This window comes from Stegostoma tigrinum, chromosome 1, assembly GCF_030684315.1.
Source record: "Stegostoma tigrinum isolate sSteTig4 chromosome 1, sSteTig4.hap1, whole genome shotgun sequence".
NCBI lineage: Eukaryota > Metazoa > Chordata > Chondrichthyes > Orectolobiformes > Stegostomatidae > Stegostoma > Stegostoma tigrinum.
In genome coordinates, this window is record NC_081354.1 from 100,239,148 (window position 1) to 100,253,461 (window position 14,314).

At 44.0% G+C, this 14,314-nt stretch overlaps 1 protein-coding gene across 13 annotated transcripts in view; it reads left to right on the forward strand.

Annotated features, from left to right (window-relative positions):
- The window catches only part of LOC125451149 (LIM and calponin homology domains-containing protein 1-like), a 375,919-nt gene that overhangs the window by 185,296 nt on the left and 176,309 nt on the right, over nucleotides 1-14,314 (forward strand). For all 13 annotated transcript variants that reach the window (XM_048527931.2, XM_048527949.2, XM_048527976.2 and 10 more), the window contains exon 3: nucleotides 2,392-2,461. In XM_048527931.2, coding sequence (XP_048383888.1) covers nucleotides 2,392-2,461 — 70 coding nt within the window. The remainder of the gene's footprint in view (nucleotides 1-2,391; nucleotides 2,462-14,314) is intronic.

Here is a 14,314-nt window from a genome sequence, read left to right on the forward strand (position 1 = left end):
CTGTTGGGTTTCTCTTCTTTTTTGGGAAACAGCACTGACCCAGTTGCTATCTAGGGCCAGGATGGATTGATCTGGTGGCTTTGGCATCCTGTGAAAGTCCACAGGAAAAATGACTGCTCTCTATTCTGCAATCCTGACCATTAGCACCTCAAGGTTCCTTTCTGTGATGTGCCATTATGGTAGAACAGCGCAGTGTGGAAGATAGTTTTGACTTGAGGTGCTGTGTAACTGGGCTTTAAAGGTGGCACCAGAGCTAAGACAGCAACAAGTTCCTGGCAAAGGTGAGTATGTCCCTCTCTCCTGCTGTATAATTCTTTGAGAAGAGCATCAAAGAGCTTAGCCACACCAATAAATAAGGTGAAGAGTGACAGATGACATGAGAAAAGTCATTGTGTGTTATGGCAATCTGGATGCTAATCTCACTTGACAAAACACTTCAACTGCAAATAGGAAATTTCCACCATAGAGATTTACTGTAGGGCAGCACAGTGACTCAGAATAACCAAAGACAGTGCAGAAGTTGTACAGTCCAAATTCAGGAAGTTTCCTATGAGCACAGTCATGCAGCAAGTCATTAGGATTGACCATCACAGCCTTGGTTCAATTGTTAAACGTATATTCCTGCTCCTTTATGTCCAATGCTGACCACCGCTTACGGAAGAGGGCAGTAAATTAACAGGACCCATTCCATATTCACATTCTCTCAGTTTACTTTTGTTGACTGAACCTTAAGAATTTATAGGTGAGCCTTTCTGGAAAATACTTGCCTGGAACCCATAAAACCAGAGAAAATGAGAGGGGAAATGGTTATGAACAGTGAATTACCAAATGATATGTTTTAAATTACACTTCTGAAAATAGAACAGTTGGTGTTTCAGGCAAAGTGTTTGTGACAGACCCCATTAACACAATATATTCTTTGACTCAAGCAAATATTTGTTACGGAAATAGTTGTGAAAATATGTTATATTTTTCATTTGTGCTTTCTAATCCTAAAATAAGAATGTATTCTGGATTTAAAGTAATAGGTTGTAAACCAAACACTGGTGCAGTGTGCTGTATATTAAACCATTGTGCTACAACCCCAGGTACAGGCCATAAAGTAATTTGAAATTCTAATACCACTTTTATAAACTATACTATAATGGTTTCTTGGCTACTGATTTAATGCCAGAATCTGAGTGTGAAGCTACCCAATTCAAATGGGCCCTGATATTGTGCACTGATAGAAAGGTCACCTGGAAGGGATTTTTTTCTTTTAACCAGTGCCAGTGGACAACAATTTCGTTGTGCAGTTAGTGCAAGTCTCGCCATATAGATGAGTTTTCAAATGAAAGCTTAACCGCTCACAATTCATAGCGCTCCTGTTCGGAATGATGTGGGAGAACTGAGTATTTTAATGCTCTTCCCAATTACTGTTGCTGCCTGACAAACAACCAGAGGTCAGAAAGCAGCGTGCATGAATTTGAATCCACGTGGACCAAAAGTTATGCTTTCTTTCCACATTCCACTGCATAGTGTAGAGCCAATACAAACTCATTTAACTGCCAAAACCTGAGTCAGCAAAGTATCCCCCAGTGAACTATCAAAGGTGTTTGAAACACCATCAGATAACTGTTTGTTTAATATAATGTAATAAATTACTCTAGTTTTAAAACAGCTGAGAAGATAGAAACCAGATGATCATGTTCAACAAGAAAATGAGATTGACAGCTATCAGTCTGATTTGTGTTTGCAAGCACTTAAATATTATAACGGTGATTTCATGTGATCATCTTGATAAATTGTCATAATGTGAAGAACTAACAGCCAGATTTTAACTGTTACAGACTGCCATTTGGACAAAGATTCACATTAACTAACAATGCAGGCACAAAGTTTATTTCATTTGAGAAACATTTTCTGTTGGGACCGTTAGTCACAAAAGTTGCTGTAAAGTCAGGGCACCGTTCTGTCTTATTTATTGCCAGTTTTACTGTAGTCCAAAAAGCCTGCTTTTAGATTCTGTATTCTTGTCTCTCAAGTAACAGCATTTAAATTAGTATTTTTGAAGTCTCCTTTACATTTAAATTTGAAAAACTGCCAGCTGTTCCATGGTACTTTTAGTGCCAGGAAATGGGGGTCATTTAATAGAGCTCTGTAAAGTTAGCTTATTCAATTGGTTGTGAGATTAGTATATTGGAGTAAGCATTGTAAAGGTGGAAGACTCATAAATTGTAACCAGTTAAAATAATGAATTTTCAGCAGTTACTGATAAACTTTACCACACAGGCTTATTGATGATTACAGTATGTGACAGTACATAAGCCTGATTGGCTTGATTTCAGTTCAAACTTCGCAGCCAGGAAAATCCGGATGAGTTTTTAAAAATTGTTTTTTTTTTCTTTCCAGGTTGTTAAATGCTATTAAGCCTGGGGCAGTGAAGAAGATCAATCGTTTGCCGACTCCCATTGCGGGACTGGTGAGTTTTTAGGCTCATCATTATCCTTACCTGAGTCGCTTCTTTCTTCTTAAAACATAAGAAAACATCTTGATGATGAATTACATTTATATGCAGGTTTTTATGATTTAAGCAAATATACCCAGGCCAGGAAATGCAAGTCTTTTGTTTTAAACTGTGACTGGCTCAGTAAACTCTTTAGCTTAGTGGACTCAAACCTGAAATACCTCAGCTATGGTTATTGTTCCTGTCAGAGAATTCCTATTTATGTAAACACTTGAGCAATGACACGATTGTCACAAATTGCACATTTTGTTTTGGTGGCTGAGACTGTTGCAACTATCTTCACACACTTTCTGTGTCTGGGTTTTGAACTTAATGCACAGTATGAAAACTAAAGGCCTGACGTTTCTCCCCATGTTGAAAGCTCAGTGTTGGTACATTTCCTGGTTCTGTGAACATGACCTGAGAGGCTTTCCTGGCCATTGGAATTTTTGTTCTGGAGTGGTGAGTTCTCTGAGAGTTGGGCCGGGCAACCCTAGAACAAGTACAGACGATGCTGGGTGCAAAGGCAGGCGAGGCAGAAGGCTCAATGCTCTAGCATATCATAAAAGTTTCAATAATTAAAAACAATTTAAAAAGTCCAGTTACACTCCCTCTTTAGCCCCACGCACAATCCCCGCGTGCAATTCCAAGTGAACGCATGCCATTTCATGTTCAGCACCCACCTCCTTGACCCCTCATACACCTCACGCCAACCCGGCCTCCTTCTTCATAGTGTCTGTGACAAGCTATTTCGCTACACCCCAAAGTGTTTTATATCCCTTCTGGCAACTTAGTGTTAACACATGCCAACCATCCTCAGCTCTGAGGCCCTCCATGACAGATTTCCCATATTCACCATGTGGACCTCAGGATCCATGAAGAAATTAAAAAAAATAAAGTTATAAGTGTTCATTGCAAACTTTCATCTAAAAAAAACATTCAAGATAACTGATTAACTACATTTACATTCCTTCAACTACATCATAATTTCTATAAATGTATGTTTCATTCAAGCGCTAAGCCCCTTATAAAGACAAACGCTGGACTTCATATTCCCATTTCAAAGAATCTCGAATGGCTTGGAGCTGCCAATCAAATTGTGAAATAGCCAGCACCCCACTGTGCTAATGGAAAGCCATGAAATCGCTCCTGTGTTTCAAATCCTCGGCCTGTGTCAACAGGCAGAATGAATTCTATTTTTTTGACACTGCAGATAGTTTTTAATGAAAATATTTAAATGGTAACTGTTTTAAACATTTTGACAACTTGGCATTTTTTAAAATGTTTGCTCTTGACAGTTTGAATCAGTTTCACAGTGCCAAGTCTGTGCAGTTTTCCTCCACCGTTCAGAGCCTACTTTTAACGATTCCAGGAAGGAGCTTCCCTCTACTTAAGGGAACAAGACCTCCCTGATGATGTGTCACAACGAGATTTTACATTTACTCTCCACAGGAATATCCTACCTATCCAAACAACTCTTCAAAGTTCAGACCTGCTCCTGCAGGGTTGTACCATGCACATGTCATGGTCACATACCCAAGTCACTAAAATCAGAGATGGATAGAAGTGCCTGCTGCTTTATATGTGGAATGAGCATGCACGAAACACAACCTGTTCCTATTACTGACCCCATGAAAATGAGAGGTTCCATCTGGGTGAGACTTTTGGATCTTGGCCTCCTTCCTCACTTTGTTGGAGAGGGTTTCTGTCATAATGAAAATCCAGGCTATGTCCTTTAAATTTGTGGGCACAGCCTGATTTTGATGGTGGCATCAGAAGTGGGTGCTATTGCTGCAGGTGTGAAATGTGGCTGATTAATTGCAATCATGTGGCAGCCAGTAAATTATGACCTGGAAGTGCAGGACCAGGGATGGGGACAGGAAACAGAAGAACAGATGTGAAGCTCACAAGCCCCAATGCCTGCAATCCTCCTCCTCCAATTCATCAGAAGATGCAGCGTTACATAATTTTTCTGCACTCTCCATCAACGTGGATACTCTCATGTCGGTGAGTATGCACATTCAATTTGTCTTAAGACTGTACAAATGCCCTGGGCAACTGATGGACTCGCCAGAGGCTATGCACAGTTATACACAGATCATGGAGGAGTCCATTCAGGCCAAGAGTGCTGCCGTTGTGTGTGTGTGTGTGTGTGTGTGTGTGTGTGTGTGTGTGTGTGTGTGTGTGTGTGTGTGTGTGTGTGTGTGTGTGTGTGTGTGTGTGTGTGTGTGTGTGTGTGTAACATAGAACATGGAACATAGAACAATACATCACAGAACAGGCCCTTCGGCCCTCGATGTTGCACCGACCTGTGAACTAATCTGAGCCCATCCCCCTACACTATCCCATCATCATCCATCTGTTTATCCAAAGACTGTTTAAGTGCCCCTATTGTGGCTGAGTTCACTACATTGGCAGGCAGGATGTTCCACGCCCTTATCACTCTCTGAGTAAAGAACCTGCCTCTGACATCTGTCTTTAATCTATCACCCCTCAATTTGTAGCTATGCCCCCACGTACAAGCTGACATCATCATCCTCAGAAAAAGACTCTCACTGCCCACCCTATCTAATCCTCTGATCATCTTGTATGTCTCTATTAAATCCCCTCTTAGCCTTCTTCTCTCCAATGAGAACAGACCCAAGTCCCTCAGCCTTTCTTCATAGGGCCTGCGCTCCAGACCAGGCAACATCCTGGTAAATCTCCTCTGCACCTTTTCCAATGCTTTCACATCCTTCCTGTAATGGGGCGACCAGAACTGCACGCAATATTCCAAATGAGGCCACAGGCGTTTTGTACAGTTGCAGCATGACATCACAGCTCCAGAACTCAATCCCTCTACCAATAAAACCTCACACACCGTAAGCCTTCTTAACAGCACTATCAACATGGGTGGCAACTTTCAGGGATCTATGTACATGGACACCAAGATCCCTCTGCACATCCACACTACCAAGAATCTTTCCATTGACCCGGTATTCTGCCTTCCTATTATTCTTCCCAAAGTGAATCACCTCACATTTATCCGAATAGTTCCTCAGATGTAGAGGAAAGGATAGCAAAGATGATTCTCAATGGGAGTGAGAGAGACAGGGTAGTTGTCATGGGGGACTTCAACTTTCCAAATATTGACTGGGAACACTATAGTTCGAGTACTATAGATGCGTCAGTTTTTGTCCAGTGTGTTCAGGAGGGCTTCCTGACCCAGTATGTAGATAGGCCAACAAGGGGCGAAGCCACATTAGATTTGGTACTGGGTAATGAGCCTGGCCAGGTGGTAGATTTGGAAGTAGGTGAGCACTTTGGTGATAGTGATCACAATTCTGTTATGTTTACTTTAGTGATGGAAAGGGATAGGTGTATACCACTGGGCAAGAGTTATAGCTGGGGGAAAGGCAATTTTGATGAGATTAGGCAAGATTTAGGGAGCATAGGATGGGGAAAGAAACTGCAGGGGATGGGCACATTAGAAATGTGGAGCTTATTCAAGGAAAAGCTCCAGTGTGTTCTAGATAAGTATGTACCTGTCAGGCAGGGAGGAAGCTGTAGAGTGCGGGAGCCATGGTTTATGAAGGAGGTGGAATCTCTGGTCAAGAGGAAGAAGAAGGCTTATGGTAGGATGAGATGTGAAGGCTCAGTTAGGGCACCTGATGGCTACGAGGTAGCCAGGAAAGACCTAAAGAGAGAGCTCAAAGATCCAGGAGGAGACATGAGAAGTTGTTGGCGGATAGGATCAGGATAAACCCTAAGGCTTTCTATAGGTATTTAAGGAATAAAAGAATGACAAAAGTAAGATTAGGCCCAATCAAAGATAGTAGTGGTAAGTTGTGTGTGGAGTCAGATGAGATAGGGGAAGCACTAAATGAATATTTTTCAACAGTATTCACTCTAGAAAACGACAATGTTGTCGAGGAGAATACTGAGATACAGGCTACTAGACTAGGTTGGATTGAGGTTCACAAGGAAGAGGTATTAGAAATCCTTCAGAGGGTGAAAATAAATAAATCCCCTCGGCTGGATGGGATTTATCCTCGGATCCTCTGGGAAGCCAGGGAGGAGATTGCTGAGCCTTTGGCATTGATCTTTAACTCGTCATTGTCTACAGGAATAGTGCCAGATGACTGGAGGACAGCAAATGTGGTTCCCCTGTTCAAGAAGGGGAGTAGAGACAACCCTGGTAATTATAGACCAGTGACCCTTACCTTAGTTGTTGGTAAAGTGTTGGAAAAGGTTATAAGGGATAGGATTTATAATCATCTAGAAAAGAATAAATTGATTAGGGATAGCCAGCACAGTTTTGTGAAGGGAAGGTAGTGCCTCACAAACCTTATTGAGTTCGTTGAGAAGGTGACCAAACAGGTAGATGAGAGTAAACCGGTTGATGTGGTGTGTATGGATTTCAGCAAGGTGTTCGATAAGGTTCCCCACAATAGGCTATTGTACAAAATGTGGAGGAATGGAATTGTGGGAGATATAGCAGTTTGGATCAGAAATTGGCTTGCTGAAAGAAGACAGAGGGTGGTAGTTGATGGGAAATGTTCATCCTGGAGACCAGTTACTAGCGGTGTACCGCAAGGGTCGGTGTTGGGTCCACTGCTGTTTGTCATTTTTATAAATGACCTGGATGAGGGCGTAGAAGGATGGGTTAGTAAATTTGCAGACGACACTAAGGTCGGTGGAGTTGTGGATAGTGACGAAGGATGCTGTAGGTTGCAGAGAGAGATAGATAAGCTGCGGAGCTGGGCTGAGAGGTGGCAAATGGAGTTTAATGCAGACAAGTGTGAGGTGATGCACTTTGGTAGGAGTAACCAGAAGGCAAAGTACAGGGCTAATGGTAAGATTCTTAGTCGTGTAGATGAGCAGAGAGATCTCGGTGTCCATGTACACAGATCCTTGAAAGTTGCCACCCAGGTTGACAGGGCTGTTAAGAAGGTATACAGTGTTTTAGGTTTTATTAATAGAGGGATCGAGTTCCAGAACCAAGAGGTTATGGTGAAGCTGTACAAAACTCTGGTGCGGCCACACTTACAGTATTGCATACAGTTCTGGTCACCGCATTATAAGAAGGATGTGGAAGCTTTGGAAAGGGTGCAGAGGAGATTTACTAGGATGTTGCCTGGTATGGAGGGAAGGTCTTACGAGGAAAGGCTGAGGGACTTGAGGCTGTTTTCATTAGAGAGAAGAAAGTTGAGAGGTGACTTAATTGAAACATATGAAATAATCAGAGGGTTAGATAGGGTGGATAGGGAGAGCCTTTTTCCTAGGATGGTGACGGCGAGCACGAGGGGGCATAGCTTTAAATTGAGGGGTGAAAGATATAGGACAGATGTCAGAGGTAGTTTCTTTACTCAGAGAGTAGTAAGGGAATGGAACGCTTTGCCTGCAATGGTAGTAGATTCGCCAACTTTACGTCGTCATTGGATAAGCATATGGACATACATGGAATAGTGTAGGTTAGATGGGCTCGAGATCGGTATGACAGGTCGGCACAACATCGAGGGCCAAAGGGCCTGCACTGTGCTGTAATGTTCGATGTATCAATGTATCTATGCATTGAACTCCATTTTCCACCTTTCAGCCCAATTCTGCAGTTTATCCAAGTCTCCCTGCAACCTGCAACATTCTTCCACACTGTCCCCCACTCCACCGACTTTAGTGTCATCTGCAAACTTACTAACCCATCCACCTGTGCCTGCGTCCAAGTCATATATAAAAATGACAAACAGCAGTGGTCCCAAAACAGATCCTTGAGGCACACCACTAGTGACCCTACTCCAGGCTGAATATTTTCCATCAACCACCACACGTTGCCTTCTTACAGAAAGCCAGTTTCTAATCCACACTGCTAAATCTCCCTCAATCCCATGCTTCTGTATTTTCTCCAATAGCCTACCATGTGGAACCTTATCAAAGGCTTTACTGAAGCCCATGTACACCACGTCAACTGCCCTACCCTCATCCACATGCTTGGTCACCTTCTCAAAAAACTCAATGAGGTTTGTGAGACACAACCTGCCCTTGACATTTCTGTGTGTGTGTGTGTGTGTGTGTGTGTGTGTGTGTGCGTGTGTGTGTTTGTGTTTCTGTGTGCGTGTATGTGTGTGTGAGTGTTTCTGTGTGGTGTCTGTATGTGTGTTTCTGTATGTGAGTGTGTGTCTGTCTGTCTGTGCATGTGTTCCTGTGTGTGTGTGTGTGTGTGTGTGTGTGTTTTTGTGTGTGTGTGTGTGTGCCTGTCTGTGCATGAGTGTCTGTCTGTGTGTGTTTCTGTGCGTGTGTGTGTGTGCGTCTGTGCGTGTGTGTGCTTCTGTGTGCGTGTGTGTGTTTCTGTGTGCGTGTCTGTGTGTTTGTGTTTCTGTGTGTGTGTATGTGTGTGTGAGTGTTTCTGTGTGGTGTCTGTGTGTGTGCTTCTGTGTGCGTGTGTGTGTTTCTGTGTGCGTGTCTGTGTGTTTGTGTTTCTGTGTGTGTGTATGTGTGTGTGAGTGTTTCTGTGTGGTGTCTGTGTGTGTGTTTCTGTATGTGGGTGTGTGTGTGCCTGTCTGTGCATGTGTGTGTGTGTGTGTGTGTGTGTGTGTGTGTGTGTGTGTGTGTGCACGCACGTCTGTGCGTGTGTGTGTGTCTGTGTGTGTGTGTGTGTGTGTGTGTGTTTCTGTGCGCATGTGTGCTTCTGTGTGCGTGTGTGTGTTTCTGTGTGGTGTCTGTGCATGTGTGTTTCTGTGTGCGTGTATGTGTGTGTGAGTGTGTGTGTTTCTGTGTGCGTGTGTTTCTTTGTACGTGTCTGTGTGTGTGTGTGTGTGTGTTTCTGTGTGGCGTCTGTGTGTGTTTCTGTATGTGTGTGTGTTTCTGTGTAAGTGTGTGTGTGTCTGTCTATGCATGTGTGTGTCTGCCTGTCTGTCTGTGCGTGTGTTTCCGTGTATGTGTGTGTGTCTGTCTGTCTATGCGTGTGTGTGTCTGCCTGTCTGTCTGTGCGTGTGTTTCTGTGTATGTGTGTGTGTCTGTCTGTCTATGCGTGTGTGTGTCTGCCTGTCTGTCTGTGCATGTGTGTGTTTCTGTGTCTGTGTGTGTGTGTGTGTGTGTGTGTTTCTGTGTATTTCTGTGTAAGTTTGTGTGTGTGTGTGTCTATGCGTGTGTGTCTGTCTGTGCGTGCATATGTGAGTGTTTCTGTGTACGTGTTTCTGCGTGCGTGTATTTCTGTGTGTGTGTATGTGTGAGTACATGTGTGTGTGTATTTCTGTGTGCATGTGTGTGTGTGTGTGTGTGTGTGTGCACGTGTGTCTGTCTGTCCGTGTGTGTGTGTATGCGCGTCTGTGCGTGTGTGTATGTGTGTGCATCTGTCTGTGCGTGTGTGTATGTGTGTGTTCCTCTGTGCGTGTATGTGTATGTGTGTGTTTCTGTGTACGTGTATGTATGTGTGTGTGTGTGTACGTGTGTGTTCCTGTGTGCATGTATGTGTGTGTTTCTGTGTACGTGTATGTATGTGTGTGTGTGTGTACGTGTGTGTTCCTGTGTGCATGTATGTGTGTGTTTCTGTGTGCGTGTATGTGTATGTGTGTGTTTCTGTGTACGTGTATGTATGTGTGTGTGTGTGTGTACGTGTGTGTTCCTGTGTGCATGTATGTGTGTGTTTCTGTGTGCGTGTATGTGTATGTATGTGTTTCTGTTAGCGTGTATGTATGTGTGTGTGTTTCTGTGCGTGTGTGTGTGTGTGTGGCAATTGCCATGTGCTCTATAGATGTAATACAAGCAAACCTGCAAAGCATCAGTGGCAGGGTGAGGCTGGGCAAGTCCTTATCCATCTCAGGTCAGCAGGGATGTACATAGATAATTTGCAGGCGAGGAAGAGAAGCTACCTTTTGGATCTGGATAGCTCTCTGGGTGTTGCATAGTTGGTGGCTCCTCGGCCCCTCTGTCAATTCTTCAAGTGGCCATGACAACCTGTGCAGGATCCACCACAATGCAGGACCCTCCCAGGTGTAAGGCTGCCCGAGGATGGCCACCAAGGCCTTCACAGTCACTGGGGAAGAGTCAGCAACTGCCTCCACCGGAGCTGTGGGTGCACAAGTTTCAACTCATTGGAGCACTCGCAGGCAAGTTAATAAGGACTCCAAGAGAAACTTGGATTCTTGGGAGTTTTGACTTTGTAAAATAGTGCCATTCAATTAATAATAGTCTCGCTGTTGTTAGTCACCCACGCTTTCTTACTGCCTTATTGGTTGTCATCTTCACTCTCTCTCTCACTCACTCCGTGGACAGACGGTGTTGGAACAGACAATGTTGGTCATCCCTATGGCTTTGTGAGTGTGCCTCGTTCACCCCTTGTGTCTCAGCTCTTCCTGAAGCATGGCACACAAGTTGGCCTCCCTGGAAAGCCTTTGTTTTCACATGCACTGCTGTCTGGAAATGTTATTGTAAACTTTCTCTGAGGGATAGGCATTTACCGGTGCAGGAGGTTTCTCCCCTTCTCACTCCTTTCCAATCAGCCAGTGCATCTTGGTCCTTTTTTCACTCCAGTCATTCTTGCTGCTGCTGCTGCCTGCTTCTTCTCCCTGTACTGCCCTCCTCATCACGATCGGTATATCAGTCCCATATGTCTCCTCCTTTTGTGTGCCATCTTTGCTGTTGAACTCCCCAGAATCTTGCCCTTGCTCCCTTTTGATCATGTGGCACTGCTGTTCTCCGTCCCTTGTAGATTGCCCACTCCACCCGTTTTAGCTCACACCCTTGTAGGGCCCCCATAAGAAGTTGGTCCCACTCTTAGACGCCTCCTACTTCCGGCCAGCTCTGACCCCTGCTGCATGCTCATCAAACCTGAGCCAATGAAAACTCATACCAGGCACTCACACCATTAAAGGAAACATCACCACCTGCAAGTTCTCCACCAAACCACTCACCATCCTGACTTGGAAATATTATCGCCGCTCCTTCATTGTCACTGTGTCAAAATCCTGGAATTCCCTCCCTAAGAGTATTGTGAGTCAACTTATAGCACATGCACTGCAGCAATTCAAAAAGGCAGCTCACCACCACCTTGGCAAGTGCAACTAGGGATGGGCAATAAATGCTGGCCAGCCTATGATGCTCACATCCCATGAGTGAATATAGAACGTAGAACATAGAACAGTACAGCACAGTACAGGCCCTTCGGCCCACAATGTTGTGCTGACCTGTTTTCCTAATCTTAAATTCAAACTATCCTGCATACCCTTCGTTTTACTGTCATCCATGTGCCTATCTAAGAGTTTCTTAAATGTCCCTAAAGTATCTGACTCTACCACCACTGGCAGTGCATTCCATGCACCCACCACTCTCTGTGTAAAGAACCTCTCTGACATCTCCCTTATACCTTCCTCCAGTCACCTCATTGCTGCAGCCTTTAACCGGTTAGTGGAACTGAGAACCTCCTATTCTTATAGGTTACAATGGTATGTTAAATCACATTCAGTTGCTTCCAAATTCATCATAATTACCTTCTAAACAAAGTAAATTAGTACCCCACTGCGTGACAGAGGCAAGTCAGCCCCTAATCTTTAGAGTTAGGGAGGAAGAGATCTACAGCACAGGAAAATGCCTTTTGGCCCATCACAGCCCATGCCTTTCAACCAGCTAACTATTCGAATTCTATTTTCAGGTACTTAATCAATAGCATAATATGCCTTGACATTGAACATATAAATACTTTGTTTATGTTATGAGGGTTTCTACCTCTATGATCCTTACAGGCAGTGAGTTCCAGTTACCCACCACTCTCTGGATGAAAGAGTATTTCCTCACATTGCCTCTGAACCTTCTTGCCCCTTACATTAAATCTATGCCCCCGGTCATTGGTCCCACCATCAAGGGCTTTTTTCCTCTCTATCCTACCTATGCCCTTCATAATTGTATTCATGTCAATGGTGTTCCCTGTCCATTTCCTCTGGTCAAAGAAAAACAATCCCAGGCTGTCCAATCTCTTTTCATAACTGAAACTTTCCAGACCAGGTTAATCTCCGAGTTAATCTCCTCTGCACCCTGTCTAGTGTTATTACAACCCGCCCATAATGTGGATTCCAGAACTAAACACAATACTCTAGCTGTGGCCTAACCAACCTCCCTGTTTAAACTTTATAGCTCAACTAATAAAGGCAAGTATATCATATGCCTTCTTAACTACTTTATCTCCCTGTCCAACTACCTTAAGGGACCTCTGTACGTGTCCACCAAAGTCCCTCCAATCCTCAGTGTGTCCCAGGGTTCATCATGTATTCCCATGCCTTAGTTGTGTTTCCCAAGTACATCACTTCATATTTATCCAGATTGAGTTCCATTTGCCACTGCTCAGCCCGTCTGATCAGCCCATCCATATTCTCCTGTAATCTAGGGCTATCTTCCTCATGAGTTAGCACCGTACCGATTTTTGTATCTTCTGCAAACTTACTGATCAACCCTCCTACTTTCAAGTATAAATCATCTGTATAAGCCACAAACAGCGAGGGTACCAACACTGACCCCTGTCGGACCCTACTGGACACACACGTCCAGTTGGTAAAACATCCCTCAACCATCACCCTCTGATGGTTCCCTACCACTTGTACAATGGTGAATCGATGTCTCAGTTCAGCGACTGCATGTCTTTGCTGATGCTTTTGGTTTCACTGGCATCTTACTGATGCTCTTCAGGTACAGATAAAATTCAAACCAGTCTGTGTAATATTCATGATGTCTATATTAGCATGACTGTGACAGGATAAGGATGTCACTGGCTGGGCCAACATTTAACGCTTATCCTTAATTGGCTTGGAGATGGTGGTGTTGAGCTACTATCTTCAACTGCTGCACTCCTTGGGCTGTTCTGTTCGGGAGGAAATTCCAGGATTTTGACCTAGTGGCAATGAAGGCACTGTGATATTATTCTATGTCAGGATAGTGTGTAACTTGGAGGAGAACTTACAGTGGTGGAGTTCTCGTATATCTGCTACCCATCTCCTTCTAGGTGATAAAAGTCATGAGTTTGGAGGGTGCTGATGAGCAAGTTTTGATGACTTACTGCAGAGAGGATATTGAAGGTGGTGGAAGTGGTGCCAATCAAGTGGGCTGCTTTGTCCTGGATAATGTTGAGCTTTTTGAGTGCACTGGAATTGCACCCAGTCTTAATCCAGTCCTTACTTGTGCCTTGTAGAAGGTGGACAGGCTTCAGGGAGTCAGGAAGTCAGTACTCAGTATAAGATTCCTAGCCTTTGACCTGCTTTTGTAGCCATAGTATTTGTATAGATGGTCCACCTCAGTTTCCAGTTAATGGTAAATCACAGGATGATGATATTGAGGGGTTAATGATAGTAATGCTGTTGAATGTCGTTAAGGGAGATGGTTAGTTTCTCTCCTGCTGGAGTTGGTCAATGCTTGTTACTTAGCAGCCTGAAACTGATGTTAATCAGGTCTTAATACGTTCGGGTATGGACTGCTCAGTATCTGAAGAGTCGTGAATCTGAATGCGGTGCAATCATCCACAAACATCTGCCTCAATGATGGAAGGAAAGTCATTTATGAGGCAGTTGAAGAAGTTGACCCATGGATACTGCCCTGAGGAAATCTCGAAGAAATGTTTTGGAGCTAAAGTATCAGACCCCCAAAAAAAAACACAACCATGTACCTTTGTGACAGGTACAACTGCATCCAGCGGTGAGTTTTCCTCTTCATTACCGTTGACCCCAGTTTTGCTGGAGCTCCTTTTGGCCCCACTTATTCAAATGCTGCCTTGATGCCAAATAGTGTCTCTTTCACCTAACATCTGAAGCTCAGCACTTAGCTCTGTTTGGACCAAGGCTGTGATATGGCCAGGAGTTGCCTGGCTGGAAC